Source organism: Eptesicus fuscus, chromosome 3, assembly GCF_027574615.1.
Source record: "Eptesicus fuscus isolate TK198812 chromosome 3, DD_ASM_mEF_20220401, whole genome shotgun sequence".
Lineage (NCBI taxonomy): Eukaryota > Metazoa > Chordata > Mammalia > Chiroptera > Vespertilionidae > Eptesicus > Eptesicus fuscus.
The window spans coordinates 43234952-43260997 of NC_072475.1; the positions used below are offsets into that span (position 1 = coordinate 43234952).

At 39.6% G+C, this 26046-nt stretch overlaps 1 protein-coding gene across 1 annotated transcript in view; it reads left to right on the plus strand.

The window, feature by feature from the left end:
* Nucleotides 1–26046, plus strand: part of VPS8 (VPS8 subunit of CORVET complex) — a 246690-nt gene that overhangs the window by 40330 nt on the left and 180314 nt on the right. Inside the window, exons 8-14 of the mRNA XM_054713802.1 lie at nucleotides 4315–4439; nucleotides 11959–12045; nucleotides 16173–16240; nucleotides 17495–17648; nucleotides 17754–17813; nucleotides 18969–19076; nucleotides 24815–24895. Coding sequence (XP_054569777.1) covers nucleotides 4315–4439; nucleotides 11959–12045; nucleotides 16173–16240; nucleotides 17495–17648; nucleotides 17754–17813; nucleotides 18969–19076; nucleotides 24815–24895 — 683 coding nt within the window. The remainder of the gene's footprint in view (nucleotides 1–4314; nucleotides 4440–11958; nucleotides 12046–16172; nucleotides 16241–17494; nucleotides 17649–17753; nucleotides 17814–18968; nucleotides 19077–24814; nucleotides 24896–26046) is intronic.

The window sequence follows — 26046 nt, forward strand, 5'->3', positions numbered from 1 at the left end:
TGAACAAGTTTGGGAATGAACACACATGACTCTTTGTAAGTATCAGCATTCTAGAAAATAGCTAGTTAGTCATGGGGATTCAGGGTTATCTGGCTTGAGTCGGTAACCTTTACAGAGGGGATGAGAACTTTAATTCTGTGTGTTGGTTAGATGGAGGTCAGGTAAAAGTGTTTCTGCTGTTTCATAATCATTGATGAAAAATGTTTCTTAATATCTCTTTGCTTCTGCTTTGGTCTTAGAGAATATTTTAATATGCTCAAAGGATAAGAAAAGAGTAATATTGAAGAATGATGAATACTGCCAATAACAGTAGAGCTCTACACACACAATTAAATTTGATTCCTTCTTGGATCTAGGTACTTCCTACTTTGACAGTCTTTAGGAACCAGTTAAAACAAATTAGGGGCAAAGGAATAGAAGATTGGGTTAATTTTGGTACATGGAAAGAGAAGAAAAATTCTGGGAATATGTTTAAATTTAGATTTGGTAGCTATTATAGGTTTTATGCATTATTTGTGATTTTTCTTTGCTATTCAGCACATTACTCTTAAGCCCAGAATATACCGAGATCTACCCTAAGCGAAGTATACTTTGAAAGGTATGCTAATAAGAGAAATAGATATAATTCATTGCAGTATCAAATAGATGTGCTTTTTGTGATATCTGGGCTTCAAGTCCTTTTAATTAATTGGTAATCTATTTATTGTTAATAATAATCTCTTGCATTTACACCATTTTGTACTTTTTCTCATTATTTATTTTTTTAACTTTTTCACACTTAAGCTGTATGCCAATTCTATGAAGTTTATAGGAAAAATGATAGTTTCATTTCCTATTTCTTGTCCAGCTATTTGCTTCATAAGGACCCACTCCAGTTAAAAAACACACACAAAAAACTAAGTTGACAATGCCAACCAGAAGTGCTTTATGTGAATTTGTAAATGAAATTAGATGTTACTAATTTAATCTTTTCACCCCAATGATAGACAAAGGAGATTTCAGAGAGTAGGGGGAGAATAGAATGTTTACATTTAAATTGAGATCAAGAGACCCCTGGAGAGTTGAATTTTCAGAGAGCACTGATTTTCATCTTTCTTGCTTCTGTCCATGTGCTGTTCTTTCCATATAACTACAGAATTTAAGTGTTTGAAAGAGGTTTTATTTTTATTTTTGTACCTTTCCCCAGAATTGTCCAGAATTACCTGGACTATAGAATGTTTAGTTAACTCTAGCAAAGAAACCTCTCCAAATAAGACTCTGAAATCTACCTTTTCTGACTTTAGTCTAAATTCTATAATAGCTAGTTTGTTAATATGGTACTGTAAAAATAGAGTGTATAAAGCCAGCAATAAGAATAGATAAATATCTTTTGGAGTTAAAATAGGTTATATTTTATATACTGTGCATCATTTCATAGCCATGTGAACTTATAAAGGGACATTATCAATGTATTATAATTAATTATATTATAATGAATACATTGTAAAAATCAAGAAAAAAGTTATGAGTATTTTTATTAACACAGTCCTGTTGGATGTAAATTAATACATCTTTCAGGAATGACCAAGGTTGATAATTTGGTTTCTTGTCTTAGCTAGTTTTCAGTACAGGGGACCCATAAGTCAGGAAAGCAGAGTCATGTTTGGGTTTTTAACCTCAAATCACATACTGTCTTTTTCCTTTCCTCTTTTCTTCTCTGTTTCCTCTTTCTTAATAGTACCTTTATTTTCTATTTTATCATACACTTTAATTCTCCTATTCTTTTCCTGAGCTATAATACTTAAATAGTCTAATTTAAAGTATGAACTTTGTTAAATAAGAAAGCAGTAGTTGATGTAAAGTTTGGATCTCAAAGCAGTGATTACAAAGGATCCCAGCAGGACTCTATTCAGACAGGACTCTGTGCTTGGAAGGCAGGAGCCCAGACACATGGGGGCGGGAGGGCGGGGGGGGGGGCGTTGTGAGACTGGAATGGAGTTTCTGCCTTTGTCCTCTTAACTGTCAGTTCATCCATTGCCTACACGCATGACCCGAAATAGTGGTATGTATAGAACACTGTTGCCCAATGGTTGTATTGTGACAGTTTGCAAAATAAGGTGTATGGATAATGTGCTAACTGTTTAAGGCAACCCTGATAAGGATAATGGGAAACATCACTTTTTATAGACAGTTTCAGTTAAGCAAAATAAAATGTGATATCATATTTAGAGTAAGGAAATCTTAATTTGAACTAAACTAGGGAAGGGAAGAAAAAGTATGTAAATAAGGAAAAAGTAGAAAAAAATCTGTAATTGTAATAATGCTAGACATGAATAAAGATAATGACTTTTTAAACACATCAGCCCTTATATATTTATGAGTTTTAGTCCTTTCTGAATAGTCATCATAGAAGGCTAAAATCTAAAATGATTTCAGTAAACGAGAAGTATTTTTTGTTTGGCAGATACAATACAGCCATCAATTGAATCAGAATTCCTTGGGAAGGTGGAAATTACTATTTGAGCCAGTTTATGAACATAGAAAAATATTCTTACAGTATTTACTTTGGATGGGCAAAAGGGCTTACACAATATTCCCTAGACCTGAGAATGCATGTTTTGGGGCTCTTTCTGTTAACTAGATTTACCCTTACAAAAGGAAGATTTGCAAATGTGGAAGCTGTTCAGATAACTGTCAGATGCCTCTGAGTGTAAGGAAGGCACCATGCTAGTATTCTGGGAGTGTTTATTCACTTACAACTTTCGCCTTACAGAGGTTTCAGTCTCATAGTGGAAAACATATTTACCTCCAAAAAGTAGCATGTAGATAATGTTAATAAAATTTGGCTAAGTAAATTTTAAAGATCTTATTGGCTTAATTCAATGATGTATGAATCAGGTAGCATTATCTAGCACAGCAGTTTTCAACCTGTGTGATGTAAGAATTTTAAAAACATGCAATACCTGACTATTTAGTTAGGGCACTGACCTCTTTTCCCTTAGATTGTCAAATAAAAAAATAACAGCTCACACAACAATAGCCATCCTGTGTGAATGAATCAAAATGATACCTATTTTGTTTTGTCAGATCAGCAAAAAAATACACTTTTTGGTGTGCTGCAGAATTTTGGTAATTAGTTTATGCATGCCATGACATTAAAAAGATTGAAAATCACTGATCTAGCAGATAGAAAGGAGCTCCCAGAAGCTATACAAAATGAAAGACTTCTGTAGGCAGAAGGGAATGGAACAAGGAAGTTAATACTAGCAAAAAGCAGGTTGGTTGTGGCAAGGTCACCTTCCTTTATGATGGTCTGTCAGACAGATTGCCTAACTAGTACTGACTAGGCAATTCCTGATCAACTGGTTTAAAATTCCATTCCTGGGAGACACCGAAACTAATTAAGTATTAAGTCTTAGTTTGGTGATAGGGGGCTTAGCAAAAGTGACTCCATTTTGGGCCTTTTGTCTTGTTTTTAATACTAGTGAAGGGTGACACAAACAGTTGCTGGGGGAGTTGAGAGAATTCCAGATTGTGCGAGTGTGCTGGGTTTATTTATTTTCCCCTCTAAAGCTAAACTTTGTAGGCATGCCTTATTATATTTAAATTTTTTATTTCATGGTTTTCAAGTAGGTACAGTAATGAACGTTATACAAAATAAGCATTACCTAGGAGATGCCCTAGAGAAATTTCTTTTAATTATTAGATAACGTTTAATAAATACTTGAGTGCCCCCTGGAGATATCAGAGGTGTTTAAGGCAAAATCCTTGCCCTTAAATAACTTAATCTAGTAGAGATTTTAATTATTTGCTTTTAGCATATCAAGTGTTGATGCTTTAAATAATTCTGTTAAGTAGTTAAACACTATAATTTTATTCTGTTAATTTGCTTAGGAAACCTTTTCTTCATGGATAATAGAAATGAAGTCAAATTCTAAATTAATAAAATTTGATTTTTTAATTTTTAAAGCTACTCAAAAAGGTAGTATTCCCTGTAACTTTTCATCCTGAAAATAGCAAGAAATACAATTCTGGAATGTGGGTGATGAAAGATGGGTTGTTTGTGGAGATAGTTTTCTTATGGAGTTTTTCACTTATCATTAGCAAGTTATGTATTATGCTTCTATGTGGATATTGTGTCCCCCACCCTGCATTTTTAGTGTCTAATTCAGTGCCCAGCCTTTAGTAGATGCTTAAGACATGTATTTAAAATGATATAACTTCATCAGTTGATTCTTGGTACCTCCCAAGTTTTTGCAAACAAGCTTATAATAAATATGTATTTATTTACTCCTTCCATTTCTTTCACTTGATTTTACAAATTGCTTTCTTTAGATCAGAATCAAGCCTTGCGACTCTGTCTGGGTAGCACTAGTGTTGGGGGTCAGTATGGAGCCATCTCTGCCCTCAGTATTAACAACGACTGCTCAAGACTTCTCTGTGGCTTTGCTAAAGGACAGGTAAATATGAACTTTATTTTATCCATAAGACAATGTTGAAATCACTTTTTAAAAATAGTATCTCTAGATCAATATTTTGAAGACCAAAATATGTTATAAAGTGACATGCCTATAGAGCTAACTGAGATTGCTCAGTCTCACTTTTGTCTTATTCAAATTTTGTAGTAATTGTTATTGACTGAGCCAGAGTATGTGAGTTGTTAAAAATTGAGGTATAATTCACATATAACATTATATTAGTTTCAAGTGTACAATATAATGATTCCATATTTGTATATATCTGAATTATCACCACAATAAGTCTGTTTATCATTTGTCATCATACAGAGTTACATAATTATTTTTTTCTTGTAATGAGAACTTTTAAGATTTATTCTCTTAGCAACTTTCAAATATGCAGTCAATATTATTGACTGTAGTCATCATGCTGTACATTACATCCCCATAACTGATTTCTTTTATAACTGGAAATTTGTACCTGTTGACCCCCTTCACTCATTTTCCCCAACCCTCAGGCAAGCCCCTTCCCCTCTCGTAACCACCAGTCTGTTTTCCATATCAGTGAGTTTTGTTTTGTTCTTATTTTTTTAAATTCCATATATAAGTGAAATCATTTGATATTTGTCTTTCTCTTAGCATGATACCCTCAAGGTTCATCCATGTTGCAAATGGCAAACTTCCTTCTTTTTTATTTTTAATCACTAAGTAGAAGTCCATTATATATATTTATATATATATATATATATGTTATATATATCACATCTTCTTTATCCATTCATCCATTGATAGGCCCTTAGATTATTTCCACATTTTAGCTATTGTAAATACTACGGTGAACATGAGGCTGTAGATATCTTTTCGAGTTAGTATTTTTATTTTTGGGGGGATAAGTTCCCAGGATTGGAATTGCTGGGTCATATGGTAGTTCTATTTTTACTTTTTTGAGGAACCTCCATACTATTTTTCACAGTAGCTGCACATACTTATATTCCCAACAATAGTACATTAGAGTTTTGTTTTTCCACACGCTCATCCACACTTGTTATTTTTTGTCTTTTGAGCCTAGCCATTCTAACAGGTGTGAGGTGATATCTCATTATGGTTTTGATTTGCATTTCCCTGATGGTTAGTGACGTTGAGTATCTTTTCATGTGCTTGTTCGCTATCTATATGTCTTTGGAAAAATGGCTCTTCAGATCCCCTGCTCATAAAAAAAATTCTTTTCTTTTTTTTTTTTTGCTATTTAGTTATATGAGTTGTTTATATATTTTGGATATTAACCCCTTATCACATATATGATTTGCACATATTTTCTCCCATTCAGTACATCGCCTTTTCATTTTGTTGATGGTTTCCTTAGCTGTACAGAAGTTTTTCAGTTTAATGTAGTCCCACTTGTGTATTTATGCTTTGGAGTCAGATCCAAAAGTTTATCACCAAGGAACTTACCGTTTATGTTTTTGTTTTTTTTCTAGGAGTCTTGTAGTTTCAGTCTTACATTCAAGTCTGATCAATTTTAAGTTAATTTTCTTGTATGGTGTAAGATAGTAGTAGTTCAGTTTTATTCTTTTTTTGCATGTGGCTGTCCAGTTTTCCCAACACCATTTATTTCCTCATTGTATATTCTTACCTCCTTTGTCATGAATTATGTGTGTGGGCTTATTTCTGGGGTCTCTATTCTGTTCCATTGATATCTGTATCTGTTTTTATGCCAGTACCATATAGTTTTGATTACTATAACTTTGTAATATAGTTTTATTTATTTATTTATTTATTTATTTATTTATTTATTAATATATTTTATTGATTTTTCACAGAGAGGAAGGGAGAGGGATAGAGAGCTAGAAACATCGATGAGAGAGAGAGACATCGACCAGCTGCCTCCTGCACACCCCCCACCGGGGGATGTGCCCGCAACCAATGTACATGCCCTTGACCGGAATCGAACCTGGGACCTTCCAGTCCACAGACTGACGCTCTATCCACTGAGCCAAACCGGTTTCGGCTGTAAAATAGTTTTAAATCCAGGAGTGTGATACTTCTAGCTTTGTTCTTCTTTCTCATGATTGCTTTGGCTATTTGGGTGTTTATGGTTCCAAATAAGTTTTAGGATTGTTTATTCTGTTTCATTGAAAAATGTCATGAATTTTGATAGGAATTGTATTGAATCTATAGATTGCTTTGGTACTATGGACATTTTAACTACATTAATTCTTCTAATACATAAGCTTGAAAAATCTTTCCATTTATTTGTGTCTTCAGATTCTTTCACTCAGTGCATTATAATTTTCAGTGTACAGGTCTTTTACCTCCTTGGTTCAGTTTAATGCTAGGTATTTTATTCTTTCTGATGCAATTGTAAATGGGATTGTTTTCTTAATTTCTCTTTCTGATAGTTTGTTGTTATTGTATAGAAACGAAACAGAATTTTGTATATTGAATTTGTACCATGCAACTTTACTGAATTTGTTTATTAATTTGAACAGTTTTTTTGGTGGAGTCTTTAGCATTTTCTCTATATAAAATTATATTGTCCACAAATAATGACAGTTTTACTTCTTCCTTTCCAATTTGGATGCTTTTTCTTTATTTTTTTCTTTCCTAATTGCTCTGGCTAGGACTTTCAATACTATGTTGAATAAAAGTGGCAAACGTGGGCATCCTTGTTTTGTTCCTAATTTTAGAGGAAAAACTTTCAGCTTTTCATTGTTGACTATGTTAGTTATGGTCTCATTATATGTGACTTTTATTATGTTGAGATATGCTGCCTATATGCCCACTTTGTTGAGAGTTGATGTTGAATTTTGTCAAATGATTTTTTATGTCCATTAAGATAATCATATGATTTTATTCTTTATTTATTTATTTTTCCTGTTAATCCTCACTTGAGGATATGTTTCTATTTATTTTTTTCTTTTTAGAATAGAGGAAGGGAGAGAAAGAGAGAAGAAAAGAGGGGAGAGAGAGAGAGAGAGAGAGAGAGAGAAAGAGGAGAGAGAGAGAGAGAGAGAGAGAGAGAGAGAGAGAGAGAGAGATAAACATTGATGTGAGAGGGAAACATAGATTGGTTGCCTCCCATACGTGCCCAACCGGGGATTGAACCCATAATCTAGATACGTTCCCACCAGGAATTGAACTGGCATCCTTTCGGTGCACAGACTGATGCTCCAACCAACTGAGCCACCTGGCCAAGGCTATTCTTTATATTTTTCCATTGATTTTTAAAATTTTTATTTATTTTATTTTTCTTTATTAATTAATTTATTATATATGTGTCCTTATGCCCCCATTACCCCCCCCCACACACACACACACACTCATGCCCTCACCCCCCTGGTGCCTGTGTCCCTTGGTTAGGCTTATATGCATGCATACAAGTCCTTTGGTTGATCTCTCCCCCTTACCCCCACCCTCCCCTACCTTCCCTCTGAGGTTTGACGGTCTGATCGATGCTTCTCTGTCTCTGGATCTGTTTTTGTTTATCAGTTTATGTTGTTCATTATATTCCAAAATAAGTGAGATCATGTGATATTTATCTTTCTCTGACTGGCTTATTTTGCTTAGCATAATGTTCTCCAGTTTCATTCATGCTGTTGAAAATGTAAGAATTCCTTCTTTTTTACCACAGCATAGTATTCCATTGTGTAGCTGTACCACAGTTGTTGTTTTGTTGTTGTTGTTGTTTTTTGTTAATATATTTTAATGATTTTTTACAGAGAGGAAGGGGGAGGGATAGAGAGTTAGAAACATTGATGAGAGAGAAACATCGATCAGCTGCCTCCTGCACACATCCCACTGGGGATGTGCCTGCAACCAAGGTACATGCCCCCGACTGGAATCGAACCTGGGACCTTTCAGTCTGTAGGCCAACTCTCTATCCACTGAACCAAACTGGTTAGGGCTGTACCACAGTTTTTTAATCCACTCATCTGCTGATGGGCACTTAGGCTGCAAGCTAAATTTTAATGCATTCTAAAACTTTACATTTTTACTTTCCCTCCCACATGTTTTATTTTCGATGTCACATTTACAACTTTTTATTTTGTGTATCCCTTAACTATTTATTATAGTTTTAGTTCTTTTTACTACATTTGTCTTTTAACTTTCATATTAGCTTTAACCTATTACCTTTCCTATATATTTACCTTTACCAGTGAGATTTTTATTTTCATATGTTTTCTTGTTACTAATTAGTATCTTTTCTTGTCAGTTTAAAGAAGTTCCTTTAACATTTCTTGTAAGGCCTGTTTAGTGGTGATGTACTATTTTAGCTTTTGCTTATCTTGAAACTCTTTATCTCTCATATAATTCTGAATGATAACCTTGCCCAGTATAGTACTCTTGAAGAGTTTTCCTTTCAGCACTTTGAATTTATCATACCACTCTCTTCTGGTCTGCAAAGTTTCTGCTGAAAAAAAATGCTGATAATCTTTGGGGAGGGGGTTGTTCCCTTGCTTGTAACAAGTTGTTTTCTCTTGCTGCTTTTAAAATTCTCTCTTTATCTTTACCTTTTGACATTTTAATTATAATGTGTCTTGATGTGGATATCATCTTGATGTGTTTCTCCTAGTTGGAACTATCTGAGTTTTCCTCGATCTGGATGTCTGTTTTCCTTCTCTAGGTTAGGGAAGTTTGCAGCAATTATGTCCTTTTTTTTTTTTTTTTACTAATCTCCTTTGTTGTTTTTGTTAATCCTTACCCAAGGGTATTTTTCCATTGATTTTTAGAGAGAGTGGTAAGGAGAGGGAGAGACATAGAGAAACATCACTGTGAGAGAGACACATCAATTGGTGGCCTCCCACACACACCCTGCCTGGGGCTGGGTATTGAGTCTGCAACATACCTGCCTTTAACGGAATGGAACCCGGGACCCTTCCGTCCATGGGCTGATGTTCTAACCACTGAGAAAACTGGCTAAGGCTGCAGCCATTATGACTTTAAATAAGTTTTCTGCCTCTTTCTTCTTCTTCTGGGTCTCCTATAATGTGAATGTTATTTTACTTGATGTTAACCCCTAGGTTTCTTAAGCTAGCTTAATTTTTTAAGTTATTTTTTCTTTTTGCTACTTTGTTTGGGTGAGTTCCACTGCTCTGTCTTTCAGATCACTGATCCTTTCTTCTACTTTCTCCAGTTTGCTGTTGAACCCCTGTTGTTTTTTGTTTTTTTTTCATTTCAGCTATTGTATTCTTCAACTCTGTGACTTCTATTTGCCACTTTCTTTTTTTTTTTCTTTCTTTTTGCCACTTTCTTATAGTTTCTATGTCTTTGTTGACGTTCCCACTGTGTTCCTTCATTCTCTGGCCAAGTTTGGTGAGCATCATTATTACCATTACTTTGAACTCTTTATTAGGTAAATTACTTATTTTCATTTTATTAAGATATATTTTTCTGAGGTTTTATCTTGTGTTATTTTTTAAACATATTCATTTGTTTCCTCATTTTGCTTGACTCTCTGTGTTTGTTTCTCTGTATTTGGGGAAGCAGCTGCCTCTCCCCCTCTCTCTTTTTTTTTTTTATCCCTTCATTGCTCCCCACCCCCCACCCTCCACTCATGCCCTCACCCCCCTGGTGTCTGTGTCCATTGGTTAGGCTTATATGCATGCATACAAGTCCTTTGGTTGATCTCTTCCACTCTTGAAGAGTGACCTTGGGTAGGAGAGATGAACCTTATTTTCAACCTGGCCCTAACTCTTGGTTGTTTCTTGAACTGTTGTGATTATCTAAGCAGCCTGATTTATTTTTGATAGGTCCCAGTTTTGAGGATTTGCCATGCCCTGCCAGTGTTACAAAGGGAGGGATCTCATTCAGCATCCAGTTTCAGGCTGACTGAAAACCACATCCTTCAGCAGCAGCTTTTAACATATACAAATATATACAGTCCTCTGGAACTGCAATTGTAAAACCTGCTGGCGATCCGCAGGTGTCCCCTGGGAAACAGTTGCAAAAATTTGGGTTCCAGACAAGTATGTAAGCTCCTTTCTGGAAGCTACCAGCAAGCTGTAGTGAGAGAGTGTGTAAAGATGACATATCTTGGCCTACATTCCCTGAGAGCTCCTCTATGGCCTCTAGATGTGTGGCAAAGCTGAAGCCTGCCCCTGTGTGAATGGCACACTCCCACTGACTTTGGCAAGGCAAAGGGAGAGCACAGGGCTGGAGCGAACTTGCCAGCTTTGGTGAGGCCACCGGGCTGGGACACTCCTGCCAGTTTTAGTGAGAGAGCAAGGGAGTGTAGGGATGGGACATGCTCTCCAACTTAGTGGGACAACACAGCAGTGTACTGTGACTGCACACATCTGCTGACAATAGCAGTGTAGAAGGAAAGTGCACAAATGGCATCCATCAGCACTGGTGTCGGCTGGGTAGAAGGGGAGCAAAAAATGGTGCCCAGCAGTGCCTCCATCCCCAGAGAGAGTCCCATCAGGCCCCTGCCCCTGCAGCAGACACTTTAAGATTAGCAAATGAATCTCCTTTACTGATAGTTTAGCTTCTTTTCAAACTTCCCATCTTGTGCTGGGTTCCTGGGCAAGTGAGTCTGCATGCAAGTCCGTTAAGGGCAGAATCTCAGTTCCCAAAAGCTCTTTGTGTTTCCTGGACACAAGCCCTTTTGTTTTCAAAGCCAGGTGTTTTGGGGCTCATCTCTCTGGTGCAGGCCCCAAGGGTAGGAGTGCCTGAAGTGGGGCATGAATTCCTCACTCCCCAGGGAGAAGCTCTGTATTTGTGAGATCCCTCTGGATAGTGGGTTGCCATGCTGGGGGTGGGTTTTCGGTAAGACTGCATCTCTGTCTCTCCTACCCATCTCGATGTGGCTCTTTTATCTTTGTTCTGGAGGACTGTTAAGAGTTTTTAGGTCTTTTTCAGAGGGAATTATTCCATGTGTGGCCATGGGAGGAGGTGAGTTTAGGATCTTCCTACACTGCCATCTTGAATCCCCGACCTTTTAAGCCGGTGGTTTTTTAATATCCTAAATCATGTGTCTGAATAAGTAAATAGCTTTTATAAACCAACCAGGGTGTTATATAACATTTATTTCCTTGCAGTAGTGTAGATAATTGTTGCTACTTTTAAAATACAGTATATTCTGCTTTGTGTATTCTTATTACTGTGCTCTTGGATAACTATTTTGTTATTTCTTTCCACTTCTGAAACTGGCAATAATATAGGGTATTTCTCATCCTGTGACTTATACATCACTGGCTAGTTTGGTAGTAAGACTTTCCTGTAATTTTTATCAGTCCTAAAGAAATGGACTCATTAAAGAAATTTCTTTGACCTGTCAGTATAAAAACAAAACTTAAAATCTAAAGGGAGAAGTAGATTGGGCGGGATGAGGGGTGGATGAAGATGGAATGAAGGCCCCGTGCTTTAATGTGTCTGTAACCGTTAGTTTTATTTTAACTTTATGGTTCTTTGCCTGCAATGTTTATAGACTAAGAATAGATTATTTCAGCAAGAAGGCAGGATACTTAAGTCCAAAAAAGAGCAATAAATTTGTTTTTTAAAGCATTTAGTTGTCTTTTAGATTACTATGTGGGATTTGGCCAGTGGAAAACTTCTAAGATCAATAACAGATGCTCATCCTCCAGGAACAGCAATATTGCATATTAAGGTAATATCTTTGTTTTCTTTTTCTGATACTTTTTATTATTATGCCATTGTATCTGTTTTTAAGTACATTTCTTTATAAAAAAGAATTCCTGAAAAGAAACTGTCTTTTGTTTGACGAGCCCAACAAGATGTTTTCCCAAGTGAAAAACCAGAGGTGGGCTAGCGTGGTACGATTAAGCTGCAAGTTGAACTGATGTCTAATAGATATAGCAGGAAAAGAGCACATTGATGTGCTCCTAGATAAGAGGTTGGCAGCAAAGACAGGTGGTACCTTAATGAAGCTCATGTGATGATTTTAAAAGGCCTTTTTACCTTTTGTTTAGTCCACCAAGGCTTTATTGCTGAGATAGTGTGCCTAGTCACACTTCGTTAGGAGTTACCTGAGGTTCAAGGCACCAACTGCGAAAGATCCAAGGTTTGCATTATGTTTAGAAATGAATCTGTTGGTTTATTTTCTTTCAGGCCTCTAAAGGAAAAGCATTAAGATTTGAATCTTGGCTTTCTCCTTACAGGTCTGAAAAAAATAAACCAACTTAGGACGCAGATTTTATTTGTAAATACAATGTAAACCTTGGTTTTTGTATGTTGTCAAGCCCATGTTCAGAAGCATAAAAGGTAGAGGACTATAACTAGGGAAGTCTAAAATTAGATTTTCTAGATTTTAATCAGGTACACATTTGGTTGCTTAGCTGTGCAGACCTCTCTTATCCATACATATGCTTTTTTACAGTCTGCAAGCATCTGGAGTTTATGTGTCTGGATTTAGGTTAGTTACATAAAAGTCTTCTGTGAGAAAGCAGCATTGAAGCATTTAGCAACAATGAAAACAACCAAGACAAGTAAAAGTAGAATTTCTTTTCTTTCTGAACATCATGGCACTTTATTTTGACCTTTTTTCATATGACGTGTACCAACTGCTAATATGTTATAGTTGTTTGTGTTTATATTTTATCTCCTTTAATAGATTAAGATTTTTGAAACCAGAATCTGTTTCTCATTTATTTTGTGTTGTGCATAGTAGCTGCTCAATAAATGTTTGGTTAAAGGAATAATTAGTTGGTGATGTTTATGAAAGGCCAATCCATTTGCAGAAAAAACGTACCTTTTAGGAGAAACATTAGGAAAGAAGCTATAAAAGCAAAGAGAAAAGAGAAGAATGCAGCTAAGGTTAAAAGCATAGTAGTTGTAGCTATCGTGTTGCTTGGGAATGGTGGTAAAGGTGGTGCTGCATGCAGATATTGGACACTGGCGGAAGGGGTGGCAAGAGATATATATGATTAGATACTTCTGAAGTTTTGGATTGACAGTAGCCACTTGCACTTCAGTACTCTTACTCATTGTTCTCCAAAGTTAACTCTACATCTCATCAGTATCAGTTTGAACTTGCGTATTTTTATTTGTTTATATATATTATAATTATATGAACATACTGTACTAGTACTTAAATACATACATAAAACACATACACAAGAAGTAGAAAATCCTATCTAATAAAAGAATAATATACAAATTGACGGTCACACCAAGACACAAGATGGCCACCCCCATGTGGTCAAAGATGGCTGCCCCCATGTGGACACAAGATGGCCGCTACAAGATGGCCACCACAAGATGGCCTGCAGGGAAGGGCAGTTGTGGGAAGTTAGGGGTGACCAGGCCAGCAGAGAAGGGCAGTTGTGGGGGAGCCAGGCCTGCAGGGAAGGGCAGTTGGGGGGGACCAGGCCTGCAGGGGAGGGCAGTTGGGGGGGACCAGGCCTGCAGGGGAGGGCAGTTGGGGGGGACGAGACCTGCAGGGGAGGGCAGTTGTGGGCTATCAGGCAAGCAGGGAGGGCAGTTAGGGGTGACAGGGCTGGCAGAGGAGGGAAGTTGGGGGAGACCAGGTCAGCAGGGGAGGGCAGTTGGGGGGGGGGACCAGGACTGCAGGGGAGGGCAGTTGGGGGGACGAGGCTTGCAGGGGAGGGCAGTTGGGGGGGGACCAGGCCTGCAGGGTAGGGCAGTTGTGGGCAATCAGGTCAGCAGGGAGGGCAGTTAGGGGTAACCGGGCCAGCAGAGGAGGGCAGTTGGGAGATACCAGGCTTGCAGGGGAGGGAAATTGGGGGGTGGGACCAGGCCAGCAGGGGAGGGCAGTTGGGGGTACCAGGCCTGCAGTGAAGGGCAGTTGGGGGGAACCAGGCCTGCAGGGGAGGGCAGTTGAGGGGGGCCAGGCCTGCAGGGGAGAGCAGTTTTTGGGGACCAGGCCTGCAGGGGAGGACAGTTGGGGGGGGCAACCAGGCCTGCAGGGGAAGGCAGTTGGGGGGGACCAGGCCAGCTGGGGAGGGCCAGGCCTGCAGGGGAGGGCAGTTGGGAGCCAGCAGTCCTGGATTGTGAGAGGGATGTCTGACCACCCAGTGGGATCAGGCCTAAATGGGTGGTTGGACATCCCTCAAGGGGTCCCACATTGGAGAGGGTGCAGGCTGGGCTGAGGGACACCCCCACCCCATGTACGAATTTCGTGCACTGGGCCTCTAGTTAATAAATAAAAATACAGTCCTGTTATTTTTCCTACACTCTGGGGTATATGCCTCCCACTTTGGCAACTGCTCAGTTAGGCTGAGAGCACAAGTGCGGGACTTCTTTACTATGTCTGTGTGTGTGGTCGAGGAGGAATAATTTTATAGTGGCCTCCTGTACCTCAACCATTCCTGACTAAGAGTATGTAGGCACGCCATTTAGGATGGCTCACCAACCATTGGGTTAGAGAGACCAGTCACTGTATATGGTACAAGTTAAGTTATCCAGTTTTATATTGTAGAACATCTACATTTACCATACCACATAAGCCGTAGGACAGTCTGTCACTGTGAACATTATTTATTACTTTGAGGTTTCAAGAGTAAGTAATAGTAACTGAGGTACTGTTAGTTGAAGCAGAGCAAGGAGGCAGCACATTTAGGAATCTATATATATAAAAGCCTAAGCGACCATTATGACCGAACAACCGGAACAACCGGTTGACCGGTCTCTATGACATGCACTGACCACCAGAGGGCAGATGCTCAATGCAGGAGCTGCCCCCTGGTGGTCAGTGTGCTCCCACAACAGGAGCGCCGCTCAGCCAGAAGCCAGGTTCATGGCTGGTGAGCACAGCTGCAGCAGTGGGAGCCTTTCTCGCCTCCGCGGCAGCGCCACCGTGTGGCGGCAGCAGCAGACACAGTGGGGCCGGGATGAGTAGCAGTGAAGCTGTGCCCGCCTGGCTGGGGCTCCTCCCCGGCTGCCTGCTGCTTTGGCACTGCTACATCCCTCGGGGGGATGTCGGACTGCCGGGTTTCTGCCTGATCCCAGAGGATTGGGCCGAAACCCAGCAGTCCGACATCCTTCCAAGGGTCCCAGATTGCGAGAGGGCGCAGGCCAGGCTGAGGGGCCCCACCCGTGCATGAATCTGTGCACCGGGCCTCTAGTAGTTATGTAAAAGTTAAACTATCCTATATAATAAAAGGCTAATATGCAAATCGACCTAACAGGCAACGACTGGTTGCTATGATGCCCACTGACCACCAGGGGGCACCGCTCAGCCAGAAGCCAGGCTCACGGCTGGCAAGTGCAGCAGTGGCAGTGGTGGGAGTCTCTTCAGTCTCCACAGCTGTTGGACATTCCCCCAAGTGCTCCAGGCCGGGCTGAGGGACCTCCCCACCCAAGTGCATGAATTTCATGCACCGGACCTCTAGTTTTATGTATAATGGATTAACTCCTCAGTAATTTAGATGACATATTCAGACAAGTTTATTCTTCAAAGATACCAAATATCTTTTATTGTGTCTTTATTCTTGAAAACGAGGCAACTGCAGATGTATTCAAAGTATCCTATTCAGTTTAATAGCAAGTTAGAAAAAGTTAGTATAAGAACCCAAGTAGAAAACTTTAGGGCTTTTATGAATAGTTTGTATTTTTCTTTTATCCTAAGGAAAGGTGGTTTTGTATTTTTAAAACCACAGGTAAGTTTGTGTGTTTAGAGTGATAAGCTAAGTTTAGCTAAGGTGATTTCAATACTAAGTATTAGCATTGTTTGTTTTAGATTTTCAAAAAATTATAATTTTTCTCCCTTCTTAACATTTGACTGGTTACAAGAAAATAAATTTTTTCTCTGTTCAGTTTACAGATGATCCAACTCTTGCAATTTGCAACGACAGTGGAGGCTCTGTTTTTGAATTGACATTTAAGTAAGAGACTAATGGACATTTGTTGACAAATGAAAAGACTAGCACTGGTTAATGACTTCAAGTTGAACATGAAGAAGTCTGGAAAACCCATGTAATTGAAAATAGGTTATGGTTCTGTATTACAATGACCTGGGGAGGCTTATGGAACATATGGAGTTCCAGGCCTGCCTTCCACCCCTCAATTTCTGTCTTAGTAGGTTTGAGTTGGGATTCTAAACTATTTCCCAGGCTTTGGGAACCATTATTCTGGAGTATTTCACTAATTTTCACTTAGTTCTCAGGCCGAGCTGATTATAAAACCATAGTAGCCAGGTATAGGAAGGTTTTTATTGTCTTAAAATTGCTCCATATATACTTTAAATAAGAGCAAAGACTTTAGATAACATGGAAGAACACTTATAAAGCTGAGTTTAGAAAAATAGAATATCAAATACAATATGTATTATGTTTCCCTCAGTTCTTTAAGGACTTTTTTTGTTTCTTGTATTTCTTATACCGTCTATCAATGCTGAGCCCAAAGTAATTGCTTAAAAAATACTATTTATTTGTTCAGCTAATTTTTATTGAGCATATGTATGTGTAACCATTGTTCTAGTCACCAAAGTTGTAGCTGTGAACCAGCTAAGGTTACTACTCTAATAGACCTTACATTCTAGTTGGGGTAGGGGGAGGGATACAGATAATAAGCCAACACACAAATGAAATAATTTCTGTAGTTATGAGTGCTCTGAAGAAAATAAAGGTCAGTGAGCTGGAGTGTACTTGAGGATAATTCAGGAAGGCTTCTCTCAGAAGGTGACATTTGAGTAAAGATCGGAATGATAATGTGGTCAACAGATGTAAAGATCTGAAAGAAACGTTTCAGGCAGAGGGACATTCGGGCACAAAGGCTCTGATGGGCTGGCACAGACTTGGCCTGCTGGAGCAACCAGTTAGGTGTGGCTGGAGCGTGGCTTTCTCAGGAACAACAGTAATGGGAGAGGGTGAAGGCTGGAGCCAGATCATATAGGGCCTTAAAACATGTAAAGAAGTTTGGATTTTATTTTATGTACAGTGGCAAGCCATTACTCTTACTTTTTAGAAGAGTAATAAATCTGGCCTATATTTTAAAAAGATCATGCTGATGTCTTGTGGAGTTTGCATTGCTGGGGGCCAGAGTAGGAGTTAGGAGGCTATTGTCATAGTCCAAGCTAGAGATGATAGTGCCTTGGGTCATTGCTCAATTGGTTCTGAATTTTTTGGTTACATTTTCAGGAGAGTGATGGGAGTGAGAACCTGTGAGTCTAGATGCCTGTTCAGTGGTTCCAAGGGTGAAGTGTGTTGTATTGAGCCTCTCCATTCTAAGCCTGACTTGAAAGATCATCCCATCACACAGTTTTCCTTACTGGCCATGGCTTCCTTAACCAAGGTGGGTGTATTTAGAAGATGAAACTCAGAACTTTTAGAGGCTTTAAAAACCAAAAAATTTGAAAATGACAGGATAAATATTAAATGATATTTTTTTCTCCTGAAGATACTGGTCATTGGATTGAAACCATCCTTGAAAGTGTGGATGACTTTTCCCTATGGACGGGTGAGTAAGCCTCTCCATTTTTTTAGCAAAAAGACCATGTCAGGAGGTTGGGGGAAATGAATTTTAAGTGGCAAATTCTGTGAGATTGTCATAAAACTAGGTAGATGGAAGTCTACTCCAAAGATTGTCTGGGCTTACCTTGATGTGACCAAAGCAGCATAAGCTGTTGACTACAGCAGTGTTCTGAGGATCATGAGATCTGAACTTCTCTACCTTTATTGCTTTAAGTTTTTTTCGCTGCTGCTTAGATACTGAACTGGTAGAAAATAGTACCTAACATATATTGCTACTACATACTGTTTCCTTGGCTTCTGCCTCTGGTATGTTATGCACACCTGATTTCCCTTTCTTTCCTGCTTGATTGTTTTCAGAGAGTTGTGGTCTTCCAGTGTGTGTGTGAGGAGAAGTATTGATGGGATGGGGTGGAGAATGATGCTACAGAACTAAGACTAGTTCAGAAAGCAGCCCTTATACTGAGGGAGATCACACTTCTGTTTCCTTGGTACTCTGTGTATCTCTGGGCCCCAGCGGAAGCCCGGCAAAGCTGGTTTAGATTACCACTAGTATTTCTTAGGTTAGTTTCATTGGCTAATTGAGGTTTATCATGGTGTTTTGTTTGCATCCTTTTTGTATGTTTTTATTGGTATTTGTTCCAATGTTTTATTATGAACATTTTCAAACAGAAGTTGAAAAAAACTTACATTAAACATCTGTATACCTACCATCTAAATTCTATAATTCACATTTTAGTGTACTGTATTTACTATATATCTATCCATCTCTTCATCTACTCATCAAATTATTTTTTTATTTATTTCCAAGTAAATTAAAGAAATCAGCATTTTTTTCTTAATCTAAAAATCAGCATGCATATGATTAGCTATAGTTATCTAAGTTTTTCCTTTCGTATAAAATTTACATACAATAAAATGCACAGATTTGGAGTGTACATTTGCTGAACTTTGTATATACTTTGTAACTCAAAACTCTATCAAAATGTAGAATACAGTCAGTCCCAGCTTTGTTAGCATTTTAATGAGTAATTGGTAGAAGTTTTATCAAGGAACACTAGCCAGATGGTGTTTTAAATCAGTTTTCTCTTTGTCTTTTTGCCCGTTAACTATGGTGAACATTTTTGGCCTTCTCTTCACTTAGATGGATCCTTCCAGTGTCCCATTGCTGGCCTGGCACTTTGTGGCAGCGCATAATTCTGTGAATCCCATGCTTGCTTTCTGCAGAGGAGATGTTGTGCATTTCCTTTTGGTAAGTCCCCATATTTGCTATTTCTGTTATAAAGTCCTTTATCAAAAGATTTTTTTTCTGATTCATCAATAATTTAATATTGTGTCAAAGAAATACGCTATCATAATTCTTTGGAGAGAGAGTGACATACTTAATTTTTATTTAAGGCTTTAATGGTTAACATGGAAAACTACTGATCACCCTACTCTGGGCCCTTTCATGGTGTGTTTCTCAGTTCCATCACCTTTGAGTAACAAATAATTAATGGTGTATGTGTAAATATGAATGTACATATGTCTGTAATAATGGCTTACCTATATACATATAGTGTATTTGTTAGACAGCAAGTATTATTGAATATCTGCTGTGTTCTCTGCACTGTGATGGATGCAAGAAGCACTTGTGGGAAGTATAAATTCTTCTTCCACATAGCTTAAACTATTGTTTGAAAAGCCATATCAGTATGCTCATTACTACTATGGAGAATGGTTTAAGGATTCAACTATGTGGTGAGAATTAAAAGTTGATATATTTAGAGTATGAAGAGATTTGTATGGACTAGATAGGCCAGGGAAGACTTTATGAAGGATATATTGCAAATACTATGGGGCGTGGGGTGGATATGCATAATAAGATGAACTGAAGTTATAGAGGTAAAAAGGTAATCTCTTCTTGGGTTTCCTAGCTTAATTAAGCAAGTGTACTACTGTCCACCTAGTTTCTCCAGCTGGAAACCTATTAGTTGCCTTTTAGTCTCACTTCTTTTCTGCTCCATCATAACATCCTGTTGACTCTATCTCCAAAATCTCCTGATTTTACTCTCTTTGTGTCTCTCCCATTGCTGCTTCCCTAGCCTAAACCACTAACATTTTCAGCCTAGCCTCTGGAGCAGCTTCCTAACCAGTCTCTGGCTGCAGTGTAATACCATATGCTGTCACCTCTACTGCGAAAACTCTGTGCTCTCTTCCCCTTTATCCAGCTCCTGATTAACTGCCTCCCCTGACCTCCTGAACTTACTTAGTGCTTCTTGCTATCTACACCCATAAAACTTTCTTCTTTTATAACATTCAGTACTTGTAAAATAACTTGTCTAGTATTTTTCTTCCTCACTCAACTGAAAGCTCCATAAATCTAAAGACCAACTCTATAGCTATATTTCAGCCACTAGGACAGTGCTTGTATATAGATGTTTAGTAAATGTTTATAGAATTAATGACAGGGAGAAACCTATTATGGAAAATAAAGTTGAGTATATGGCATGGATCTAGATTAGGGTTGGCAAACTCTGGCCTGTGGGGCAAATCTGGCTGGCTCCTTGTTTTTGTAAGTAAAGTTTTATTAGAACACAGTCATGTCCATTCAGTTATGTATTACTTGTGGCTGCTTTTGCACTGTAGTGGCAGAGTTGAGTAATTGTGACACAGACCATGTGGTCTGCAGAACCCAAAATATTTATTGTGTGGCCTTTTACAGAAAAGTTTGCTAACTCCTGATCTGGATTGTGTATACTTGACCTAGATTGGTAATGGGGAGCCATCATGGGTTCTTAGGTAATTAAAATGATAAAGATGTGATTAAAGTGATATTTTAGGAATATCGGTATGGAAATAGCAAGAAGAAAAGATTGTAGGAGGGAAATGGAAGGTTTGGCTCCTGTAATAAAGCAGGTATGAGGTCTTCAGACAAGGATGGTCCATTGTAGTAAGAGGTATGGATGATATTTTGAAGGAAAGACAAGACTTCTGATATTATTGGTTCTAGGACTGAAGGACATGAACAAAACATTTCATTTTTGAGTATACATTTTAAAAGCCTGAAATATTTAAAGAGTTAAGGTTAGGGAAGGTTTGAGTGGGCTGAGTTGGTAATGAAGGTGAAAGTTGTTTTGGAGAATGTCCCTTGGGCAGATGGCAATCCAGGTCTGGGGTACAAGTGAGAATTCCAGGATAGAGAAGGTAGTTGAAATGGTGAAAATAAAAAGCTAGAGCATACATAACCTTAGTGGATGTTCACACAAGGGAAAGGAAGAAGAAAAGGCAACAGGGGAGGAGGTTCCTATAAAGGCATGTAGAGGTAGGAGGCAAAATAGGACAGTATGGTATCATACTGAAGACAAAGGAGAGGTTTCAGGGCAGTATGAATTCCAGGGTAACATAATACCAAAGAAAGATCAAGGAAGAAGACCAAAGATAAGACCATTGGATATGCATGAATTAGTTCATTAGAAACTTTTCAGAGGACTAATTATCAGTGCAATAGAGGTAGAGCTAGACTCTAAAGACTTGTTAAAGAAATGAGTATTTAGAAGGGCAAGCTGACACAATCATAGTATAGTGTTTGGTTGCAAGAGGAAAGAGAATGGTTACATATCTGTAAGAAGTAAATGAAAGGAAGGGTTTTACATTTTTATATGAAGATGGAAAGGTCAGTATCATGTTTGATAGTAAGAGGAAAAGGGCCCTTAAAAAGGAATGATTGAATATGATATCCATGGAGGGGTAATATTAAACAGTGATAAAGGGGGTAGGATTTAGAGTGTATAAAAGTGAAATGATTTCTTGAGCAAATCTTAGGGGAGTAATTAATGTTGGCATTGATCTTTTCAATTATGAAAAACTTTAAAAATATTTTTATTGATTTCAGAGAGGAAAGGTGAGGGAGAGAGACATAGAAACATCAATGATGAGAATCATTGATTGTCTGCCTCCTGCTTACTGGGGATCGAGCCCACAACCCAGGCATGTGCCCTGAATGGGAATCAACTGTGACCTCCTGGTTCATAGGTTGATGCTCAACCACTGAGCCATACCAGCAGAGCTGAAATACTTTCAACATATGCAAGATATGGAACAATTTGATGCCATCTTATTTTAAATTTACAAATGAGGAAACAGAGAAAAAATTAGTGATTTGCCCTTGGTCATACAGCTGTTGTAGTGGAACTTATTCTGCTCCAAGGGGACAGGACACTGAAGAAGAGAGACGGAGTACAATGTACAGCTGACCTGCCTGAAATTCATGGTATTCAGTTCAGTCTGAGTTTTCTTGCGCACTCCCCATAGTAGCGTTCTAGATGTCTTCCTTTCCCTTGAAGTGCCAATTCCCCTTTGCCTTCTAGTCTCATCACTGAGGTGTTGACCTCACCAGATACCTTAACAAACAACTCAGACCACTTAGTGTGGGCCCTTCATGTCCTCCCATCTTCATTAAGTCACTTCCCTGTAAGAAAGGGAGCTCCTTTAACCAAAGTTGTTTGGAGCAGAAGTGGAGAATGCACATTATAAGGATGATCGGAGGTTATAGAGTATGTTTATACACATCCTATCTAATAAAAGAGTAATATGCAAATTAACTGTCACTCCGTGACAAATGTCTGCGCCCAGTCCTCTCAGGCCCAGGGAGGGCTGCTGCTGAGAGCAGGCAGCATGAGGCTCCAGCTGTTGGCCTGGGAGGCGCCTTCGCACCCCCGGCGCGATCCGCTCCCAGCCTTGACCCGGGCAGTGGCTTGGGAGGTGGCCACGCACCCCTGGTGCGATCAGCTTCCAGCCGCGACCTGGGCCGAAGGCCTGGGAGGAGGCGTGCACCCCAGGCGAGATCCATTCCCAGTCGTGACCTGGGCAGTGGTCTGGGAGGCAGCGCGCACCCCCAGCGTGATCAGCTCCCAGCCGAGACCCGGGCAGTGGCCTAGGAGACGGCCGCGCACCCCAGGTGCGATCAGCTCCCAGCCGCAACCTGGGCCATAGGCCTGGGAGGCAGTGGGCATCACCCCCCCTCGTGAGATCCGCTCCCAGCTGCGATCTGGGCTGTAGGCCTGGGAGGCGGCGCACACCCTGGTGCGATCAGGTCCCAGTGGCTACCTGGGCAGTGGCCTGGGAGGCAGCCGTGCACCCCTGGCGTGATCAGCTTCCAGCTGCAACCTGGGCCATAGGCCTGGGCGGCGGCCGCGCCCTACCCCCATCCCCTTCACCCCCATCCCCCCACCCCTGCACGCGATCTGCTCCTAGCCTTGGCCTGGGCTGTGGGCCTGGGAGGCACCTACAACTGCCTATCCCCTCCTTTCCCCCCTCTACCCCCAGTGATCAGCTCCCATCCATAGCCGGGGGGTGTTGGCCTGGGCAGCAGCTGTACCTCCAAGAGCTATCCCTTCCCTGGGGCAGCCTGGGGTGTCAGCCTCCAAAGGGCCTGTGCCCCCATGGAGCGATCCCCCCACACACACCTATAGCCTTGGAATTTCCCTTGCCCCCAGCAGAGTGATTAGAGACAGAAAAGGAATAAAAGGAGAAAAGAAAGAAAGGACAAAAGATGAAACATCAAAAAAAAGAAAGAGAGGAAAAAAAGAAGAAACAACCACATGATATCACCTTTCCAAGGTCTCATGAAATTCCTGTTTAACGAGTTTATTTTATGACACTTTTAGTTTGGGTTTACATTTTTACTGGTTTGTCAAGACCATGGCAGGTACACTGTCCAATATGTTAAAGAAAAAACCCTATCTAATAAAGAGGGAATATGCAGGGGAGGGCATTTGGGGGTAACTGGGCTGTCAGGGGAGGGCAGTTGGGGACTATTGGGCCAGCAGGGGAACAGTTAGGTATCAATCAGGCTGGCAGGGGAGTAGTTAGGGGGTGATCAGGCTGGCAGGCAGAAGTAGTTAGGGGCAATCAGGTAGGCAGGCGAGCAGTTGGGAGCCAGCAGTCCTGGATTGTGAAAGGGATGTCTGACTGCCTGTTTAGGCCCGATCCCTATGGGCCTAAACAGTCGGACATCCCCCGAGGGGTCCCAGATTGGAGAGGGTGCAGGTTGGACTGAGGGACACCCCCCCCCCCCCCAGTGCACGAATTTTGTGCACCGGGCTTCTAGTCCTATATAATAAAAGCATAATATGCAAATTGACCAAACAGTTGAATGACTGGTTGGTGGGGGGCAGTGCCAGGCCAGCCAAGGCACATGCCAGCGGGCAGAGGGAGGGGATGGTAATGGGGGGGTGGTGGTAGGACGGCGGTGGAGGAGTGATGGGGGGGAGGCAGGACTGCCGCTCACTGGCCGGTGCCATCCCCTGATCAGCCCACCCGGTTGCCTCCCACAGAGGGGCCATCAGATCGGACATCTTCTGAGGGCTCCCTGACTGCGAGAGGGTGCAAGCTGGGTTGAGGGACCCCCCCAGGAGTGCACGAATTTTTGTGCACCAGGCCTCTAATATTTAAATAAAAGATTGACACTGAGGTTCTTTGGGGAAACTTTGGGTTGTTTGTGCTATAATAGTATTATATATCAGAAAAGTCTAGTTTTGTCACTGCAGCAGCTTTTTTCTTTTAATGAACTTTTCTTTGACTTTTTCACACCATCTCACCATCCTATTTTATGTCTTAACCCTTTGCACTCGCTTGCTTTTTTCTCGAGCTGCTACCGATGCTAACCGTGTCGAGTCACACTCGACATCCGAGTGCAAAGGTTAACCCTAGCTAAATACAGTCATTGGTGTAGTGAGGTTAAGTTGTTCTGAATTATGACAGAGTGGATATTACATTACAGAATTTGTTAATAATGACAGCTGAACCGCTGACCAGATATGCCTTGGATTTTGGTACAAATCATGGTGTGATCATTTCTGTCATTTGTGTGATAGTTTCTTTAGTTATCAATATTTTTGACTTATCCATACTCTGAATGGAAATAATTTTTGGGTGGAGTATAATGAAGTATCTAAAAATATCCCTCAAACAATAGCAGAGATTTTGGTTGTTTTATTTCATCATCAGGTTAAGAGAGATGAATCGGGAGCAATCCATGTTACTAAGCAAAAGCATCTTCACCTCTACTATGACCTCATCAACTTTACTGTGAGTATTCAAATTAACTATCCCCATTTATTGCATGTAATTGTTTTGAGACCATGGTGTGTTAAAGCTATCAGGATTTCTGCCATGAACCATGCCTTTAGGATTATATGAAATATGGACAGAAGTGAAGTCTGGCTTATATTGAATAAAGTCTGAGTTTGATATGATGCCACATTATTCTTCGTGTCTTTCAGCCTATGGCTTGCTGAACAAAAATTTTCTTTAATGCCCTAATTAGCTTAAAGGAGAGTTTAGAAGAATTTAGGTGGATTTCTTCATGATTATTGACGGACTTTCTTTGTAAACATATTTTTATCCTTCTGAGTTTGTCCTAATTGGTTCCCGAGCTTATCTAAGCTATTCTTTTCTTGTGGCTAAAAAGTTTGCAGAGGTCTCTATCACACATCTCAGTCCGAAGTGACTTTTGGTGTAAAAAAGAGAATATTGCTTTCTGTGTCAATTTTTTAATTTTTTAAATAGTGTGTTAATTCTGTAATAGTGCAGTTATAATATTTCTGGGTTTCTATCTGGTATCCGGTGAAACATTCTGTAGATATATGAATATAGGCAACCCTAAATATAAGACAGTGCCTCATTTTGCCAATAAAAGGCTAAAAAAGTTTTATCCCAATTTGATAAAATAAAACATTTTAGGATTATAGATGAAATAGATCTTTATAAGATTTATAAGTTCAGTTTATAAATTGAACTGTAAAGATTATTGAGATTATTTAATCTCACACATAGATCATTGATTTAGAAATAATGCTTTTTCTTATAAACATTTCACAAAATAATCTTGTTCAACCTTTTCTCATGCATATAAGATATTATTGACTTTGTCAACATTAGAACCTTGTTGAATCATTGGACACAGTTTTCTAGAGTTCATCATCACTTCTGTTTAAGATGTTTGAGATACAGCACTTTTAAAATCAGCATATGATTCTTCCCCTGGGAAATTTTTCCAACCACAAGTAGCCATGCTCCTAACAATACCCAACGAGTATTTTTATTTGTCCTGTGGCTTATCCATGATGTGACCACTAACTGCATTGCTCTGTAAATTACTTTTAAAAGGTTTGTTTACAACAATGTCAACACTCATAATTATGAGATTCTAACCTCAGGAATAATTGCTAAACTGCAAA